Source organism: Hypanus sabinus, chromosome 2 (assembly GCF_030144855.1).
Source record: "Hypanus sabinus isolate sHypSab1 chromosome 2, sHypSab1.hap1, whole genome shotgun sequence".
Taxonomy (NCBI): Eukaryota; Metazoa; Chordata; class Chondrichthyes; order Myliobatiformes; family Dasyatidae; genus Hypanus; species Hypanus sabinus.
In genome coordinates, this window is record NC_082707.1 from 28,935,973 (window position 1) to 28,952,341 (window position 16,369).

At 41.1% G+C, this 16,369-nt stretch overlaps 1 protein-coding gene across 8 annotated transcripts in view; it reads left to right on the plus strand.

Moving 5' to 3' along the window:
* LOC132407396 (transcription factor Dp-2-like) overlaps window positions 1-16,369 on the plus strand; it is a 261,808-nt gene that overhangs the window by 18,477 nt on the left and 226,962 nt on the right. For 5 of the 8 annotated variants that reach the window (XM_059993849.1, XM_059993859.1, XM_059993868.1 and 2 more), the window contains one exon: window positions 9,891-10,011. In XM_059993849.1, the coding sequence (XP_059849832.1) occupies window positions 10,000-10,011 (12 nt within the window). In that variant the 5' untranslated portion in view covers window positions 9,891-9,999. Of the gene's footprint in view, window positions 1-1,686; window positions 1,731-9,890; window positions 10,012-13,260; window positions 13,280-16,369 lie in introns of those variants that run through there. The other 3 variants (XM_059993829.1, XM_059993821.1, XM_059993892.1) reach the window with 2 other exon arrangements.

The window sequence follows — 16,369 nt, forward strand, 5'->3', positions numbered from 1 at the left end:
GGGGCAAATTTATTGAGGTATTACAGGAGTTTGAAGGACCACTGTAACGAGGTTAACACTTTGAGGGCCCAAGCAAAACAGCTGATCAGAGAGAGCTCAAGAGAGAGGGCTTTTTTTAAGCCACAGGGTGGTGAATCTATGGAATTTGTTGCCATGGGTGGCAGTGGAGGCCAAGTCATTGGGTGTATTTAAGGCAGAGATTGATAGGTATCTGAGTAGTCAGGGCATCAAAGGTTATGGTGAGAAGGCGGGAGAATGGGACTAAGGAGAGATTCGATCAGCTCATGATGAAATGGAGAAGCAGACTCAATGGGCCGAATGACTTCTGCTCCTTTGTCTTATAGTCTTATGGATGGTTCTCCCACGGCCAGGTGACCAAGGAAAAGGCAGGGTTCACTCCCAGGTGGGTAGGACCACAGGTGGTGCTATTGACAAATGACACCTGTATTTGTGTACAGACCCAGTGATGCAGCTGGTGGAAACACTGGACTCGGGTTAAACTGCATGACTCACCTTCATGTTGCTCTCCCAGACAGAGCAAGGGATACAGGCCACCCATTAACAATGGTCAACACCAGGCTGCTGTGTCTCATCTGACCACATCCGACAGAAGTAGATGAAAGAGAACGGAATCGCGAACGCTGAGGACACAAAGAGCGTGACAGCAAGCCATGAATAGCGCATTAAATGTGACAGTAACGGTACTCTGTAAGGAAGGCCAAAAATGAGATTTGACTTAAAGACTAGGTTGCAAACAGATACCAGATCTTGTAATTTCTGTGATCTTGTAGACTTGCTTTGAAAAGACATGACAGGAAAAGTCATTGGAGGTGGTTCAGCATGGACTAGATGGGCCAAAGGGCCTGTTTCTGTGCTATACTGTACTATGACTATGACTGTCCCAAGGAAATACACCCCAGCGAGACTTCACATTTAAGAGTGTCTTCAGAACATTTTTCCACCACTTCATTTTACTCAACTTGTGGCTAAGATGTGTGTATGTTATACAAGGCAGCTAGTCCAAAATGTATGAAGAAAAGTGTTAACAGTTTCATGGGAAACTGAATGCCTGATTTAGAAGATACATTTCTCCATCTTGTTCCCAGTACAAGCACGATGAGCTGAATGGTTTTCTCCATTCTTCCTTTCTAAATAGCTGTGGAGTACGGCGGGCCAGGGCAGGAAATAAACATTGGTATTTTGCAGGTGTACAAAGAGGAGGTAGTTTTGGGCAGGGTTGAAAGTAACTCATCAGTACTGTTGTGTAAGTGTTTTAACTGTGCTCTATTGCAAGCTTAGCATTGGCCTCTTCCTCCACGATGTGCCATATTGGCTCACTTTCGACTCTGGTTTGGCAGTGACTGGGAGGAAGATGTAGATGGTGAGCTTGTGGTACTGGCTTGATGCTGTCAGTGTTGCAGGGGGCGGCTGACATCAGTCTGGAAATTGCTTTCGTTACATAGCTCTTGAGAAACAGATTGTGAATTTGCATACCACTGGTGTCTATGGTATGTGTGCTGGGGTTCAGTGCAGTGACGATGCATGGTTCGGTGAAGGAAAATCTTGGTGGACTTTGCTTGCTTTTGTTTACAGTGTAAGATTTTAAGGTGGGGTTTTTTTTTAAACGGGAAAAAGTACATGCTTTAAATTCCCTAGTTCTAACAGCTCTCCTGTGTCAAACATCTGATGACTAATACATTGATTGAGGGAAGAAGAGGGAAGTCCTTAAGGTAGGCTGGCTAATGATCGATGTTTTTTATCCCAAGTGCAAGTTTGGTCATTTGTTTTTATGGAATACATATGTTATATCAAAATATTTAAGCATTTTGTCATGTTGGTGTTAAAGTTAATATTCTCCCAATGTGGCCTATTACAAAGTAAATTTTCTTCCTCTCAGGTCAGCTTCAATCATTTAATACTGGGCATGGGCCACAGCAAAGAAAACACCTATAATGTGATAAAAACTAACATCATTTTCATGCTGAGAGGTGCGACAGCTCATTTAGCCTGTTAGAAGAGGAAAAGTCAGCTGGAGCAGTATGGTTTGATGTTTTAAGGAAGGGGTACCAAAACTTTTTTATGGCATGGACCATTACAATTAAGCAAGGGCCCATGGACCCCAGGTTATGAACCCCTGTTGTAGAGTTAAGGTTGCAGCTTATTGACAGAATGAACAAAGCTGTCCCATTGACAGTTCTTTAAAAATATTCATTAGAACAATTAATTACATTACTGCAATATTACACGCTTTCAAGCTTGTTTTGTAGCATGATACTGCTTACACAATCTTGACTAGTTCTTGTACAATTTCCCGAGTGACTGAACAGCACCCAGGCGGATAATAAACAGGTAAACATTAGAAATGGATAGATAATTTTAAAAAATCACTTTGAAGGGACATTTTCCCAGGAAAAAGGTAGGCTTCGATGTAGATCAACCTGAATGCCTCCTTGGCACCTGGAGATTAGATTAGATTCAACTTTATTGTCATTGTGCCGAGCCAAATGAAATGTAGTTAGCGTCTAACCAGAAATGCAAAGAATAGTGTTATTTACAAAATAACTGCGAATAAAAAGTAAGTGCTACAGCACACAAATATAAAAGTACTGAGACAGTACAATATGGGTGTAGTACTGCTTAGCGCTGGGATGTGAGGTTCAGCAGGGTCACAGCCTCAGGGAAGAAGCTCTTCCTGTGCCTCCTGTAGTGTCTACCAGATGGGAGGAAAGTCAAAAGTCCATGGTTAGGGTGAGATGCATCCTTGATAATGCTTTTCGCCCTGCCCAGGCAACGTTTATGGTAGATGTTCTCAATAATGGGCACTTGGGTGCCGATAATCCGCTGGGCGGTTTTCACCACCTGCTGGAGTGCTCTGCGGTCCGATACGGGACAATTGCCATACCACACAGAGATGCAGTTGGTGAGTATGCTCTCAATGGTACAGAGGTAAAAGTCCGTCAGTATCCTGGGACAGAGGTGAGTTTTCTTGATGCTCCACAGGAATTAAAGGTGCTGTTGCACCTTTTTGATTGGGATGAAGGAGTTCAGGGACCAGGTGAGATCAACGGAAATGTGGACACCAAGGAATTTAAAGCTTGATAGACGCTCCACTACAGCTCCGTTGATGTAGATGGGGACGTGAGTGTGGCTCCCAGCATGCCTGAAGTCCACAATGATCTCCTTGGTCTTCTGGGTATTAAGGCCCAGGTTGTTGTTGGCACACCACGCGGCCAGGTGCTGGACCTCATCCCTGTAGGCCGTCTCGTCATCCTCTCTGATCACGCCAACCACCATGGTGTTATCTGCGAACTTGATTATGGAGTTAGAATCATGTACAGGAACACAGTCATAGGTGAAAAGGGAGTACAGAAGAGGGCTCAGCACACAGCCTTGAGGCACGCCGGTGTTCAGGGTGAGAGTGGAGGAGGAGAGGTTGTCTAACTTAACAGATTAGGGTCTGTTAGTCAGAAAGTCCAAGGTCCAATTGCAGAGGGATGAGCTGATACCAAGCTGGCGAAGTCTGGCGATCAGCGATCAGTATTGAATGCCGAACTAAAGTCAATGAACAGCATTCTGATGTAAGAGTTGGGTCTGCCCAGGTGGGTCAGGGCAGAGTGAAGTGCCGTGGAGATGGCATCCTCTGTTGACCTGTTGGTGTGAAAGGCAAATTGATGGGGGTCCGGGGTAGTGGGCAGACAGGATTAGTGACTGTCCAGATTAGGAAATGTAAGTCCTCCTTGATGTCTTGCTCACGCTAATGTTTAATGTGGGGAAGAAAAAGTTAAAGTTTTATGCGCCACTGAATTTAGAATTTATGGACTTGGTAAAGATATTTTGTTTGGAAATCCAAAATTCTGCAGATATCAAAAAAACTACGTTATTTTCATATTTAAAGATTGGTAATAGTAAGTGTATACTACCAATGATTTCATTTCTGTTTCTCCAAGCATTCATGCATTCATTTTCCTTGTGCCAAATGCTGCATTTTCTTTTTTTTATGCTAAAAATTACTTTTGGGGGAGTACTTTTAAGGAGCAGTGGAGAACAGCCAGTTGTCTCTATCTGTCAAGGGGAGTAGTGTATTCTGTAATCACTAGCAACTGTTGTGGTGGAATGCGAGTTGGACAGTGAGAGTCTAAATGTTTTTAAAGAAAGGAAATTCTTGTTGTGAATAAAGCTGTGCTGAGATCATTGGAAACGGATATGGACGTTCTTTGTTCAGCAGTGGAACTGAAGCAGGGGCTCTGGTTTAATGAGCGGTGACAACAGGTGGCATGCCTGCTGCTGAACACTGGAGAGCAGAGGTAACGGACACAAGAGCTTCCATGCTCCCGTTCTGTACTGCTTGTTGAGATGTGATCTGCCTTTCTATCTCAACTGTCTTTTGAAACATCAAGTGTGCTGATACAGATGTTTTCGAACAGGCAGCACTTCCTCTAAACGCACTCTGTAAGAAACTCTCTGTTTCTGAGCACTTGTATTGCTTCAGCAGGTTTTCACTCCAGAATAACTTACTATAAGTCACTTTGTCAATGAGTAATATGGTATTTATTAGTGCTCACGTCCAAGCCCGAAGAATGAATTTTATCGCATTTACTCTGTCAGGGGAATGGGGTTCAGGTGGGGGGGTAGGGAGTAAAGCAGCCATGATTGAATAGTGGAGCAACTTGATGGGCCAAATGGCCTTACCCTGCTCCTCTGCCTTGTGGTCTTGTGTGTTGGGGAATGAACAATAATGCGGAGAGCTTGTTTCAGGGATGGGGTTGAAAAGTGATGAAAAGTTCCTTTAAAATGCAAAGCGCCTTATTTCCCCCATCACATCAATGAATCATTTTGCACGCATTCTCCTAGTTTTTTTTATTGGCAGCCAACTTTCTACCCATCTATGGTGTTCAGGGACTTGTCATTGGGGTGTAGCCAAGGAAGCACGAGTGAATGTCTTTTGATCTGTTCAAGATCCTAATTAAAAAATGATCTTTTTTTCAGTGGTTTGTACCTTTCTAACACCTGCTGCTGTGCCCAACATATTTGTACAATAAATGGTTGCTGCTGTTTACCATTTAGGCTTAATAATACAAAGTACAATAGTGTGGGTACTGGAAAAGTAAAACTTATAACATCTGTTTTTATTGGGACTCAGACATGGTACAGATGATAGTGCTGCTTTATATAACATCAGTATTGTTTTTTTAAATAAAACAATGGAACAAAGAGAATTATATTTATCTTTCACAGTTTAAAGTAGGATTCAAAAATAAACTAAATGTGATTACTGGCTAAAGTTAGGCTTCTGTTGAAACTCTTTTAAAGGAAAGCATGGAATAAGAGTGTCAATTGCAGATGTTTGCAAGCTTTCTGTCATTGTGAAAGGATGTCATTGGGGGTACAGTACTAGTCCAGTAGATTTCCTTTGTGCTCAGCAGTGAGATCTCGGCACCCCCTGTAGATTTTCAGCCCGGTAATTCTAATCGGCTTTTTGTTGGACTGCTTTCTGTACAGCAAATGTCACGTTAAAGACTGCTGATGTAAACTAATAATGTGACCTTGTATTAGAATCATTGATTTGTAAATCAACATTCACTGTTGAACCCACTCCCTGCACAAGGCCAGATCTCATATTCCAGCTTCATTGACCATCTGCTCATTTTTCCCCCCTCTCTTTTGGATTCGGGAAAGATAATGGCAGATGGTGAGGTCAGAAAGTTCACGTTCCTTGGTTACACAGTGTGCGCTGTTCGGTAAAAATGGGTGTTGATTGTCTATCGCTCCCAGCATCTCGTGAGGTTATGAGAATAGCCATAATTCTGGGGCTGTCTGCTGTAGATCAAATCTTCCGGGTCAGTGGTAATAACTCATTTTATTTGCTAATAGCTCATCGTAATAAGAACAAAAGCACTGTGAATGAATACATGGCGTTTGTGCACTCAACATTGAATAATGCCCAGTACAGTATCATTTAACATGAGCTTTGTTTTCTGTGTGAAGTTCGACGTACTGCAGAGCAGCACAGCAAAATGTATTATACATTAAGCTTCAGGACCATGTCTGTGGCTTGATTATTAATGTTCTGAGGCTGAGATTGATAGAAACAAATTAATCTCCAATTTGTTGTTACATTCATTAATGAGGGTTTTGTATTTGGTTTCGGACCACCACCTCTCTCTCTTTGTCAGCCACCATCCCTCCAGTCACCTCCCCCTCCCCCAAAGCAAAGGCAGCAACTCAACTACTGTAGAGGTTAGCACAACGCTTTACAGTACCAGTGACCCAGGTTCAATTCCCGCCACTGTCTGTAAGGAGTTTGTACACTTCCCCTGTGACCGTGTGAGTTTCCTCTGGGTGCTCCAGTTTCTTCCCAAAGTCCAGAGATCTACCGATCGGTAGGTTAATTGGCCATTACAAATTTTCCAGTCATTGGGCTAGGGTTAAATCAGGGGTTCCTGGGCAGCATGTCTTAAAGGGCTGGAAGGGCCTACTCCATGCTTTATCTCAATAAATAAATAAATAAACACGTTTACAGTCTCTCCTGGTGGTCGACAGTAAACTTGCTTTCAGTAGCTTTTATTTTTGGTAGGACTCTAAACACTAATGGATTAGTATATGAAATCTAAAATTCAAACAGATGCACTAATTAACAGATAAACCTAACTAATTAGGGGTAATTACTGAATGTTTTAAACAATTTTATAAATTTTAGAGATATTTGCTGTGGAAATATTTCATGTATTGATAAATTACAATTGGTCACAGATTACATGGAATATGAGCTACGGTGCACAAAGGAATAATGGTACTATTGCATTTAAAGATAATTTCTTCTGTCTTTCTACCATTTTTCTGAAGCCCCAGATATGCAAAGTTCTGACAATTTCTATTGTATTGAAAATTGGAGCCAAATCAAGGTTGTTAGGAAAGGAATTTGCATGATATTCTACAAATTGAATGAGTGGGTTGTCCAAGTACATAAATGTTTCAGGAAATGGATTCAAGATAAATATGATGCAGGTATTCATATTTGCAGTCCACACCAATCATTGCTACGTACAAAGGAATCCTGTTTTACTACTGAGGCGATACTGAAACCAGATCCTGCCATGTTCTGACATGCTGATTTCCCTCAGTAACCAGAACAGCACTTTCTGTGTGGTCTGGAGCTTCAATGCAGAGAGATCCTTTCAGGCCAGTTCAGGAACTATCTTTCAAGCTAGTCTGAAATACATTCTTGTGTAAAGCAAATGCTAAGTACTATGGTACCCAAAGAAAACAGTCAAGAGACACAGCATGGAGATCAAATCCCAATTCCAATTGAAAGGTGTGTGTGCAGAGAAAGATAATGGAGATGCGTGTGTCGTTGCTGCTCTTCAACTTCATGAATGCCATCATCTTCATTAGTGACTTACTTCCTGCCTGTTATGCTGTGGTATTTAGGGCAGCAATGAAGGTCCACCATCTCTGGAAGTGTTCAGGGCTTCCTTTGTCGTATCAGTGGCTTCCTCTCGGTTTTTATTATTGTCAGTCATGCAAATCCTGGGTGGAGACTCGGGAATCAGAATAAGGTTTATTATCACCAGCATCTGAGATGAAATTTGTCAGCTTAGCAGCAGCAGTTCAATGCAATACATAATATAGAAAAAAATGATAAATGAAATAAAATAATAATAAGTAAATCAATTACAGTATACGTATATTGAATAGATTAAAAATTGAGCAAAAAGCAGAAATACTGTATATTAATAAAAGTGAGGTAGTGTCCAGTGGTCCTGACGAAGGGTCTCGGCCCGAAACGTCGACAGCGCTTCTCCCTATAGATGCTGCCTGGCCTGTTGCGTTCCACCGGCATTCTGTGTGTGTTGCTTTAGTTTCCAGTGGTTCAATGTCCATTAAACGATCAGATGGCAGAGGGGAAGAAGCTGTTCCTGAATCGCTGAGTGTGTGCCTTTAGGCTTCTGTACCTCCTACCTGATGGTAGCAGTGAGAAAAAGGCATGCCCTGGGTGCTGGAGGTCCTTACTAACTGATGCCGCCTTTCTGACACACCGCTCCTTGAAGATGTCTTGGGTACTTTGTAGGGTAGTACCTAAGATGGAGCCAATCTCTTTCAGTTGTAGAAGGATTCTTCATTGCTATTTCTGTAAAAATAAATAAATAGATTAAAAATTGTTTTATTAGTCAGGGGTTGTTGACTCTGAGCTGAGCTGAACCTCTGAACCTGGAGGACTACTGGACCACTTTTGGCCTGTCCTTTACCCTTTGACCTTTTTGGCATGGGTGACCCTACCACGAGCCAAAGCATAAAGCCCTGTCTCCAACCAACACAGCTCTCTGGGTCATTGAGGCACACGAGCCTCCAAACCCAACGACAAGGTTGTGGCCCTCTTGGAGGATTAGTGGTGAAGATGCTACTAACCCATGTTCAGTTCACTGGTGTCTATTAATTTCAAAGGCTTTCTATTGGTCTCCATTAAAAACGCATATCAAAGAATGTCATAACTGGCTATCAAAAGCCCAAAGTGAAAACACTGCCAGGGTCAGTCGTAAATGGTTATAATATTTGAGTGGGCATGGAAAGAAGTGTCCCAGCCTCGATATATAATCACTGGGGTTCAACAAAACTGACTTCCAGCTGGGGACGCCTGTTGTTGAGCTAATCACTGGACCACAAATTTTTTCAGAAGCGCTGCTTCCTCAGAAATATTTACTTATGGTAGACTGCTTGGAGCTGAACACAAATATAGTATCAGACTGCTGGTATCAAGTAGGAATTTTGGGTAAACAAGAAATTAACTCTTATTGAACATAATGCATTTAATTGCATAATGGTGCTGGCGCTTTGCAATAGTTCAACTAAGTTTAAAATGTTTTGTTGATAGTTTTTATTTGTACTTAGTGTCTGAGGCTTCTCATTTAAGTGTCCAGCAATAACCAGCCAGCACTGATGGATTCCAGTTGCCGTGGTATGGTTTCTGCATGATTGGAATGTCCTGGTGGAACCTTTCACCATGCTCGTCACTGACAGCGTCAGGATTTGCAGGGAAGAAATCTAACTGGAATGTAGAAAATGAATCTTTAGTGACATGTTGGACCTCATGGTTTTTTTTATGCTTGAAGCATGTTGTCAACCAACTGCAGGTAGTTTGGTGCTCTGTGGTTGCCAAGAAAATTTTCAACATCTTTAATTGCCTTCCATGCGATTTTCTCCAGTCTTACTGGAAGTTCTTCAAATTGCCTGTCATTGATGACCTATTTGATTTGTGGACCAACAGAAATACTTTCCTTAATCTTGGCATCAGTTACTCTGACTTGAATTATGAATTGAAATTACAAATATAGGCAATTTTTAAAAAATGGTGCATGATGGGGAAGCATCATGGTGATTTTCATGATCAGCAGCCCAAAATCCATAAGGTGTATGCAAAGGTGTATTCAGGAAGCAAAATCTTTGTTGTCTAGTGTATTTAATGTTCTTTTATCAGTAGAAAAAACTTTGTTCGCGGGTGACAATTTTCTCTCTCCAAGAAGCTTAGCCTTTACTAACCTCAACTTGTCACATGGAACATTCAGACCTCTTGTGCTTTAGTGATCTTATATCTTATATCTTGCGCTCTAAATAGTAATGACACAAATGCTACATTCTCTATATTACATTGTATGCATTTTATTTCTAGTGACTTATCGACAGCCATAACTTTAGCTACCTACAGAAGTTCCTTTCTGAATCACTTCATCTCTCTACCAATCATTTCTTTATTTTTCAGTCTAGAAGACTGACCACATCTTGGGTAATTGTGTTTCGTGGCACGCTAATTGTACCATCAGCTAAACCTATGCAAAACTATTCACTTGTTACTCTCTGTTGCACTGGTTATTAAAAGAGAACCTTGTTTTCAACAGGATACTATCGTGCTGTAGAAGAAGTCACGTGCTAAAGTGCAATTTTCTGTTCGTGGTTGAGGGCCTTGGAGAATTTTGGATCCAGCGCACCTTGCTTGGTGCAGGTACAATGGCAAAACATGTGAGTAACGATATATCTCTGCAATAGTCAGCTGTAGATGTATCAAGATAATTATTGATTGTCTTCCTGGATGTCTTATGTGGCTGAAGGCCAAGTAGTATGATGAGGTTTTCTCAGCAGTTATGATGGTGTTCCTTGTATGAAATCTTGTGGCAGCATCTTATGCAACAGCTAATTGTTAAAGTGCAACTTCCTGAATTAAATTTCCAACCGTGTTCAGCTGAGGCCACAATTCAACTTTCTTTGATCTTGACTTGTGTAATTCATATTAAACCAAACTTAGCTGTGCAGGAACCTCCATAGTGGAGAGGTTGAATGGATTTTAATGCCTTTCAGGTAGCAAAACTGTCTGTCTAAATGTGACTTTTTTTTCTGTTCTTTAAAGGTTCACCAGATAATTTTTCCAGAGACATTTATATTGGCACATGAGTGTATGGAAAGTGGAAGGATATAGACATAGCAACACACACAAAATGCTGGTGGAACGCAGCAGGCCAGGCAGCATCTATAGGAAGGAGCACTGTCGACGTTTTGGGCCGAGACCCTTCGTCAGGACTAACTGAAAGGAAAGATAGTAAGAGATTTGAAAGTAGGAGGGGGAGGGGGAAATGCAAAATGATAGGAGAAGAATGTAGGGGGAGGGGTGAAGCTAAGAGGACGTCGACAATGCTCCTTGCTATAGATGCTGCCTGGCCTGCTGTGTTCCACCAGCATTTTATGTGTGTTACTTGAGTTTCCAGCATCTGCAGATTTTCTCGGATGTAGACATAGCCTAGGCAGAAGAGGTTGGTCTAGTTAGCCATTTGGTTACTAATGTAATTGACTCAGTACAACATTGCCGATGGGCCTGTTCTGGTGCTGTACTGTAAGTTATTATTTGACCATCCTTTGGGATGTCTTCCATTCCCCATCCCTTGGGAAATCCAACTAAGGTGGGAAACTAACTTATGCTCTGGGTCTTCATTGTCACCATGAAAAAAATTGCTAGGAAATGTTAGTTCTTTTTTTTCCCTCTGCTTCCCACCTGCAGTTGCCTTGTGCAGGATAGGGAAATTATTATCTGAATTTACTTCACTTTTGTATCTGGGTGCGTGGGAGTTTCCAGTTTAGATTAAATTAACAACGCTTCGATTTTTATCAACTTAATCAGTATTGTTAGAACCAGTTATTAGGCTTATTTTGACCATTTGGGAGTAGGTTGCCTACACATAGCAAATCAAATCGATCATTCATCCGAAAAGAAATAAAAACTTCCTGCTCTCTGATTTCGCCCCACGCTGTCTGGTTGCTTTCTGATTTGCTCATTTTCACTTTTTCTCCCCACTGCCATTACTGCAAATCCATGATATGCCAGTAGCCTTTGTACAATTGAGAAGTACGCCAGGTTCCTGGTCTCTGATCTTAGGCTTATCAATTACTTAAAATCTGAAATTGATCTTTTGAAATTGATCAAAATGCTAATTTTGATCGCATTTAATAGGATGCCACAGAAATGTAAGTCTTGTAATATTTTTGTTTACAAAGCTGACTACATTTTTATTACTTTAGAATGTCACTTGTTGTAAAGTTTCAGAGGTAGAGGTTGTTTAGTGGAGGGTTGTTTCTCAGATTTGAGATCCGGACCAGAAGTGTGCCTCAAGGATTGGTTCAGAATCCACTGTTGGGAGTCATAGGCCTGCTCATTAATGGAAATAACTTATTAGCCAATCATGTGGCATCAACTCAATGCATAAAAGCATGGTCGGGGGATGTCACGTGATGACGTAGGATCGAGACGTGGAAATCCAGCTCTCCCGTAAAAATAAAACTAATAAATTAATGTTTAAGTGAAGAAAAGTTAGTAGATATTTTCTGAAAACTACGTCTAAGCTACTCAGGATTTTCCTTAGATATGCCTCCTAAGCAGACAAAGAAGAAAACTTCTACTTTGAAGATAGTACAAGCTGAGCCGGCCACCATGAAGAAGCTTCGAACTCAAGTGCATCTTACCTCCGGCGGTATAGAACAGGAATCAGCCGCAACATCAACAGTCTCCAGGAAGGAACAACAGGAACTGTGTGTGCGCGCAGGAAAGGGCATGTGCAAACATGAGCAATTTGAACTACAAATCCCAGCTACGACTGGAAGTGGAAGTGAAAATGAACCCGAGGTGGATTCGGATTCTCTGGAACATACTGATGAAGATGAGGAGATAAAAGAAGAACAACAGGAAGAGGTTGGAGGTGGAAGATATTCTGGAGACATAAGAGAAGCTTTGGCGCAAATAGTGCATGAATTAAAAGAATTAAAAACATTAAAAGTAATAAAAGAAGATATTAACAATATGGCTATGTTTGATAAAATGGTGAAAAAACAGGAGAAAATGGACAAGAAAGTTAAAAAGCTGGAAGAAATAATGGGAGACACTATTGAGAGAGTGAATAAAATGGAAGATAATATTCTTGCTTAGACATAAGAAAGAAAACGACTGTTGGAAAAAATAGACATGCTTGAAAATTTTAGTCGATTAAATAATATTAAAATTGTTACTCTTAAAGAAGGGATAGAAGGAGAGGATTCAGTAAATTTTTTTCAAAAATGGATCCCGGAAAATTTGGAAATGGAAGAAGGAACCCAGTTGATTGAAATTGAAAGGGTCCACAGATCAAAACCCTAACCTGATCAAAACCCACGACCAATCTTGATAAAATGCTTAAGATATCAAGATAAAGAAAAGATCCTGAAGGCGGCTGCCCAATGTGCCAGAAAGAGAAATGAGCCATTGATGATAGAAGGGAAAGCAGTTCTTTTCTATCCTGATATAAGTTATGACTTTTTGAAGAGAAAGAAGGAATTTAACCCAGCGAAAAGTTTTATGGGAAAAGGGTTATAAATTTATATTGCGCCACTCGGCAACACTGATCATTTTTTTGGATGACGGGAAAAGATTTTTTACTGATCATCGGGATGCAGAGGAGTTTGCACAAGAACTCCCAAATATTCACTAGGCACAGTAAAGATTTAAAAGTGAAACAGATTAAAGATGAAGACGGGGACACTGAAGTGAGTTGATGGACATTAAGGACAGAAGAGTATTTAAATATACTTTTAATTATATGATACGGGGAGAAAGGTAAAAATTTGAGAAATATTAATCGAGAGTAGTGATTTTTTTTTCTTATATGTATTTTTTTCATGTTACGGGGTTGCTGGGGGAACTTCGGATCGATCGCCACGAGATTCATGTGCGTAATCATGGCATTTGCCATGACCCGCACAATGGACGGGGGTAATTGTGTTTTTTTTTCATTCACAACATTAGCAGGGTTTTTTTTCTTTATAATCTATTTTCCTTTTATCTTTCTTTCTTTGCCTGGATGATCGGAGGAGAGACACATAGCAACATGGAGAATTTAAAAATAATTCCCCAAGGTACTATGAGAGTTGAAATATTATGTATTATTATAGACTGGAGTAACCCCGTTAAAAATAATGACTAATTTACTGAATTTTTAAAGTTTTAATGTTAATGGGTTTAATGGACCGGTGAAAAGAAAAAGAATTTTAACATACATTAAGAAAATGAAAATAGATATAGCTTTTATACAAGAAACACATTTAACAGAGATAGAACATCAGAAATTAAAGAGAGATTGGGTCGGAAATGTTATAGCAGCTTCATTTAATTCAAAAGCGAGGGGAGTTGCAATTTTAGTCAACAAAACTTTACCAATTAAAATACAAAATGTATTAATTGATTCTGCGGGAAGATATGTCATTATACATTGTCAAATCTTTTCAGAACTATGGACTCTTATGAATATTTATGCACCAAATGAAAACAATGTAAAATTTATACAAGAGGCTTTTTTGAATTTGGCTGACGCACACAATAAAATATTAATAGGTGGAGATGTTAACTTTTGTCTAGACCCAGTTTTAGATAGGTCAACAAAGGTTGTTACAAAACCAAAAGTAGCAAAATTAACTTTATCACTGACGAAAGATTTAAATTTGATTGATATATGGAGAAGAATTAACCCAAGGGAAAGAGATTATTCATTTTATTCAAATAGACATAAAACTTATTCAAGGATAGATTTTTTCTTACTATCAGCGAATACTCAGGACAAAGTGAAAAATATGGAATATAAAGCAAGAATATTGTCAGATCATTCCCCCTTGATAATGACAATGATATTGATGGATAAGGAGGAATCGATTTACAGATGGAGATTTAATTCAATATTATTAAAACGTCACGATTTTTGTGATTTTTATGAAAAAACAGATTAAGTTTTTTTTTTAGATACAAACTCACATTCAGTTGATGATAAATTTATATTATGGGAAGCGATGAAGGCATATTTGAGAGGCCAGATAATAAGTTATACTTCTAAAATTAAGAAGGAATATATGGTAGAAATATCTCAATTGAAAAAAGAGATTACAAAATTAGAAAAATAATCTCAAAGATATAAGACAGAAGAAAAACAAAGACAACTTGTTAATAAGAAGCTACAATATAATACACTTCAGACATATCAAACAGAAAAAGCAATTATGAGAACTAAACAGAGATATTATGAACAACAACACATACAAAGTGCTGGTAGAACACAGCAGGCTAGGCAGCATCTATAGGGAGAAGCGCTGTCAACATTTCAGGCCGAGACCCTTCGTCAGGACTAACCAAAAGGAAAGATAGTAAGAGATTTGAAAATAGTTGGGGGAGGGGGAAATGCGAAATGATAGGAGAAGACCGGAGGGGGTGGGATGAAGCTGGGAGCCAGAAAGCTGATTGGCGAAAGTGATACAGAGCTGGAGAAGGGAAAGGATCATGGGACGGGAGGCCTCAGAGAAAGAAAGGGGGGGGGGAGCACCAGAGGGAGATGGAGAACAGGCAAACAACTAAATATGTCAGGGATGGGGTAAGAAGGGGAGGAGGGGCATTAACGGAAGTTAGAGAAGTCAATGTTCATGCAATCAGGTTGGAGGCTACCCAGCCGGTATATAAGGTGCTGTTCCTCCAACCTGAGTTTGGATTCATTTTGACAATAGAGGAGGCCATGGATAGACATAACAGAATGGGAATGGGACATGGAATTAAAATGTGTGGCCACTGGGAGATCCTGCTTTTTCTGGCGGACTGAGCGTAGGTGTTCCGCGAAATGGTCTCCTAGTCTGCGTCGGGTCTCGCCAATATATAAAAGGCCACACCAGGAGCACCAGACGCAGTATACCACACCAGCCAACTCACAAGTGAAGTGTCGCCTCACATGGAAGGACTGTCTGGGGCCCTGAATGGTGGTGAGGGAGGAAGTGTGAGGGCAGGTGTAGCACTTGTTCCGTTTACAAGGATAAGTGCCAGGAGGGAGATCGGTGGGAAGGGATGTGGACGAGTGGACAAGGGAGTCGCGTAGGGAGCGATCCCTGCGAAAAGCAGAAAGAAGGGGGGAGGGAAAATGTGTTTGGTAGTGGGATCCCGTTGGAGGTGGCGGAAGTTACAGAGTATTATACGTTGGACCTGGAGGCTGGTGGGGTGGTAGGTAAAGACAAGGGGAACCCTATCCCAAGTAGGGTGGCGGGTGGATGGGGTGAGGGCAGATGTGCGGGAAATGGGAGAGATGCGTTTGAGAGCAGAGTTGATGGTGAACGAAGGGAAGCCCCTTTGTTTAAAAAAGGAAGACATCTCCTTCATCCTGGAAAGAAAAGCCTCATCCTGAGAGCAGATGCGGCGGAGATGGAGGAATTGTGAGAAGGGGATAACATTTTTGCAAGAGACAGGGTGGGAAGAGGAATAGTCCAGGTAGCTGTGAGAATCTGTAGGCTTACAGTAGATATCAGTAGATAGGCCATCTCCAGAGATGGAGACAGTAAGATCAAGAAAGGGGAGGGAGGTGTCAGAAATGGACCAGGTAAATTTGAGGGCAGGGTGAAAGTTGGAGGCAAAGTTAATGAAGTTGACAAGCTCAGCATGCGTGCAAGAGGCAGCGCCAATGCAGTCGTCGATGTAGCGAAGGAAAAGAGGGGGATGGATACCGGTATAGCCTTAGAACGTGGACTGTTCCACAAAGCCAACAAAAAGGCAGGCATAACTGGGACCCATACGGGTGCCCATGGCTACACCCTTGGTTTGGAGGAAGTGGGAGGAGCCAAAGGAGAAATTATTGAGAGTAAGAACTAATTCCGCTAGACGGAGGAGAGTGGTGGTAGAGGGGATTTGGTTCGGTCTGGAATCCAAAAAAAACCGAAGAGCTTCGAGACCATCTCGGTGGGGGATGGAGGTATATAGGGACTGGACGTCCATGGTGAAAATAAGACGGAGGGGGCCTAGGGAACTTAAAATCATTGAAAAAATTCAAAGCATGAGAAGTGT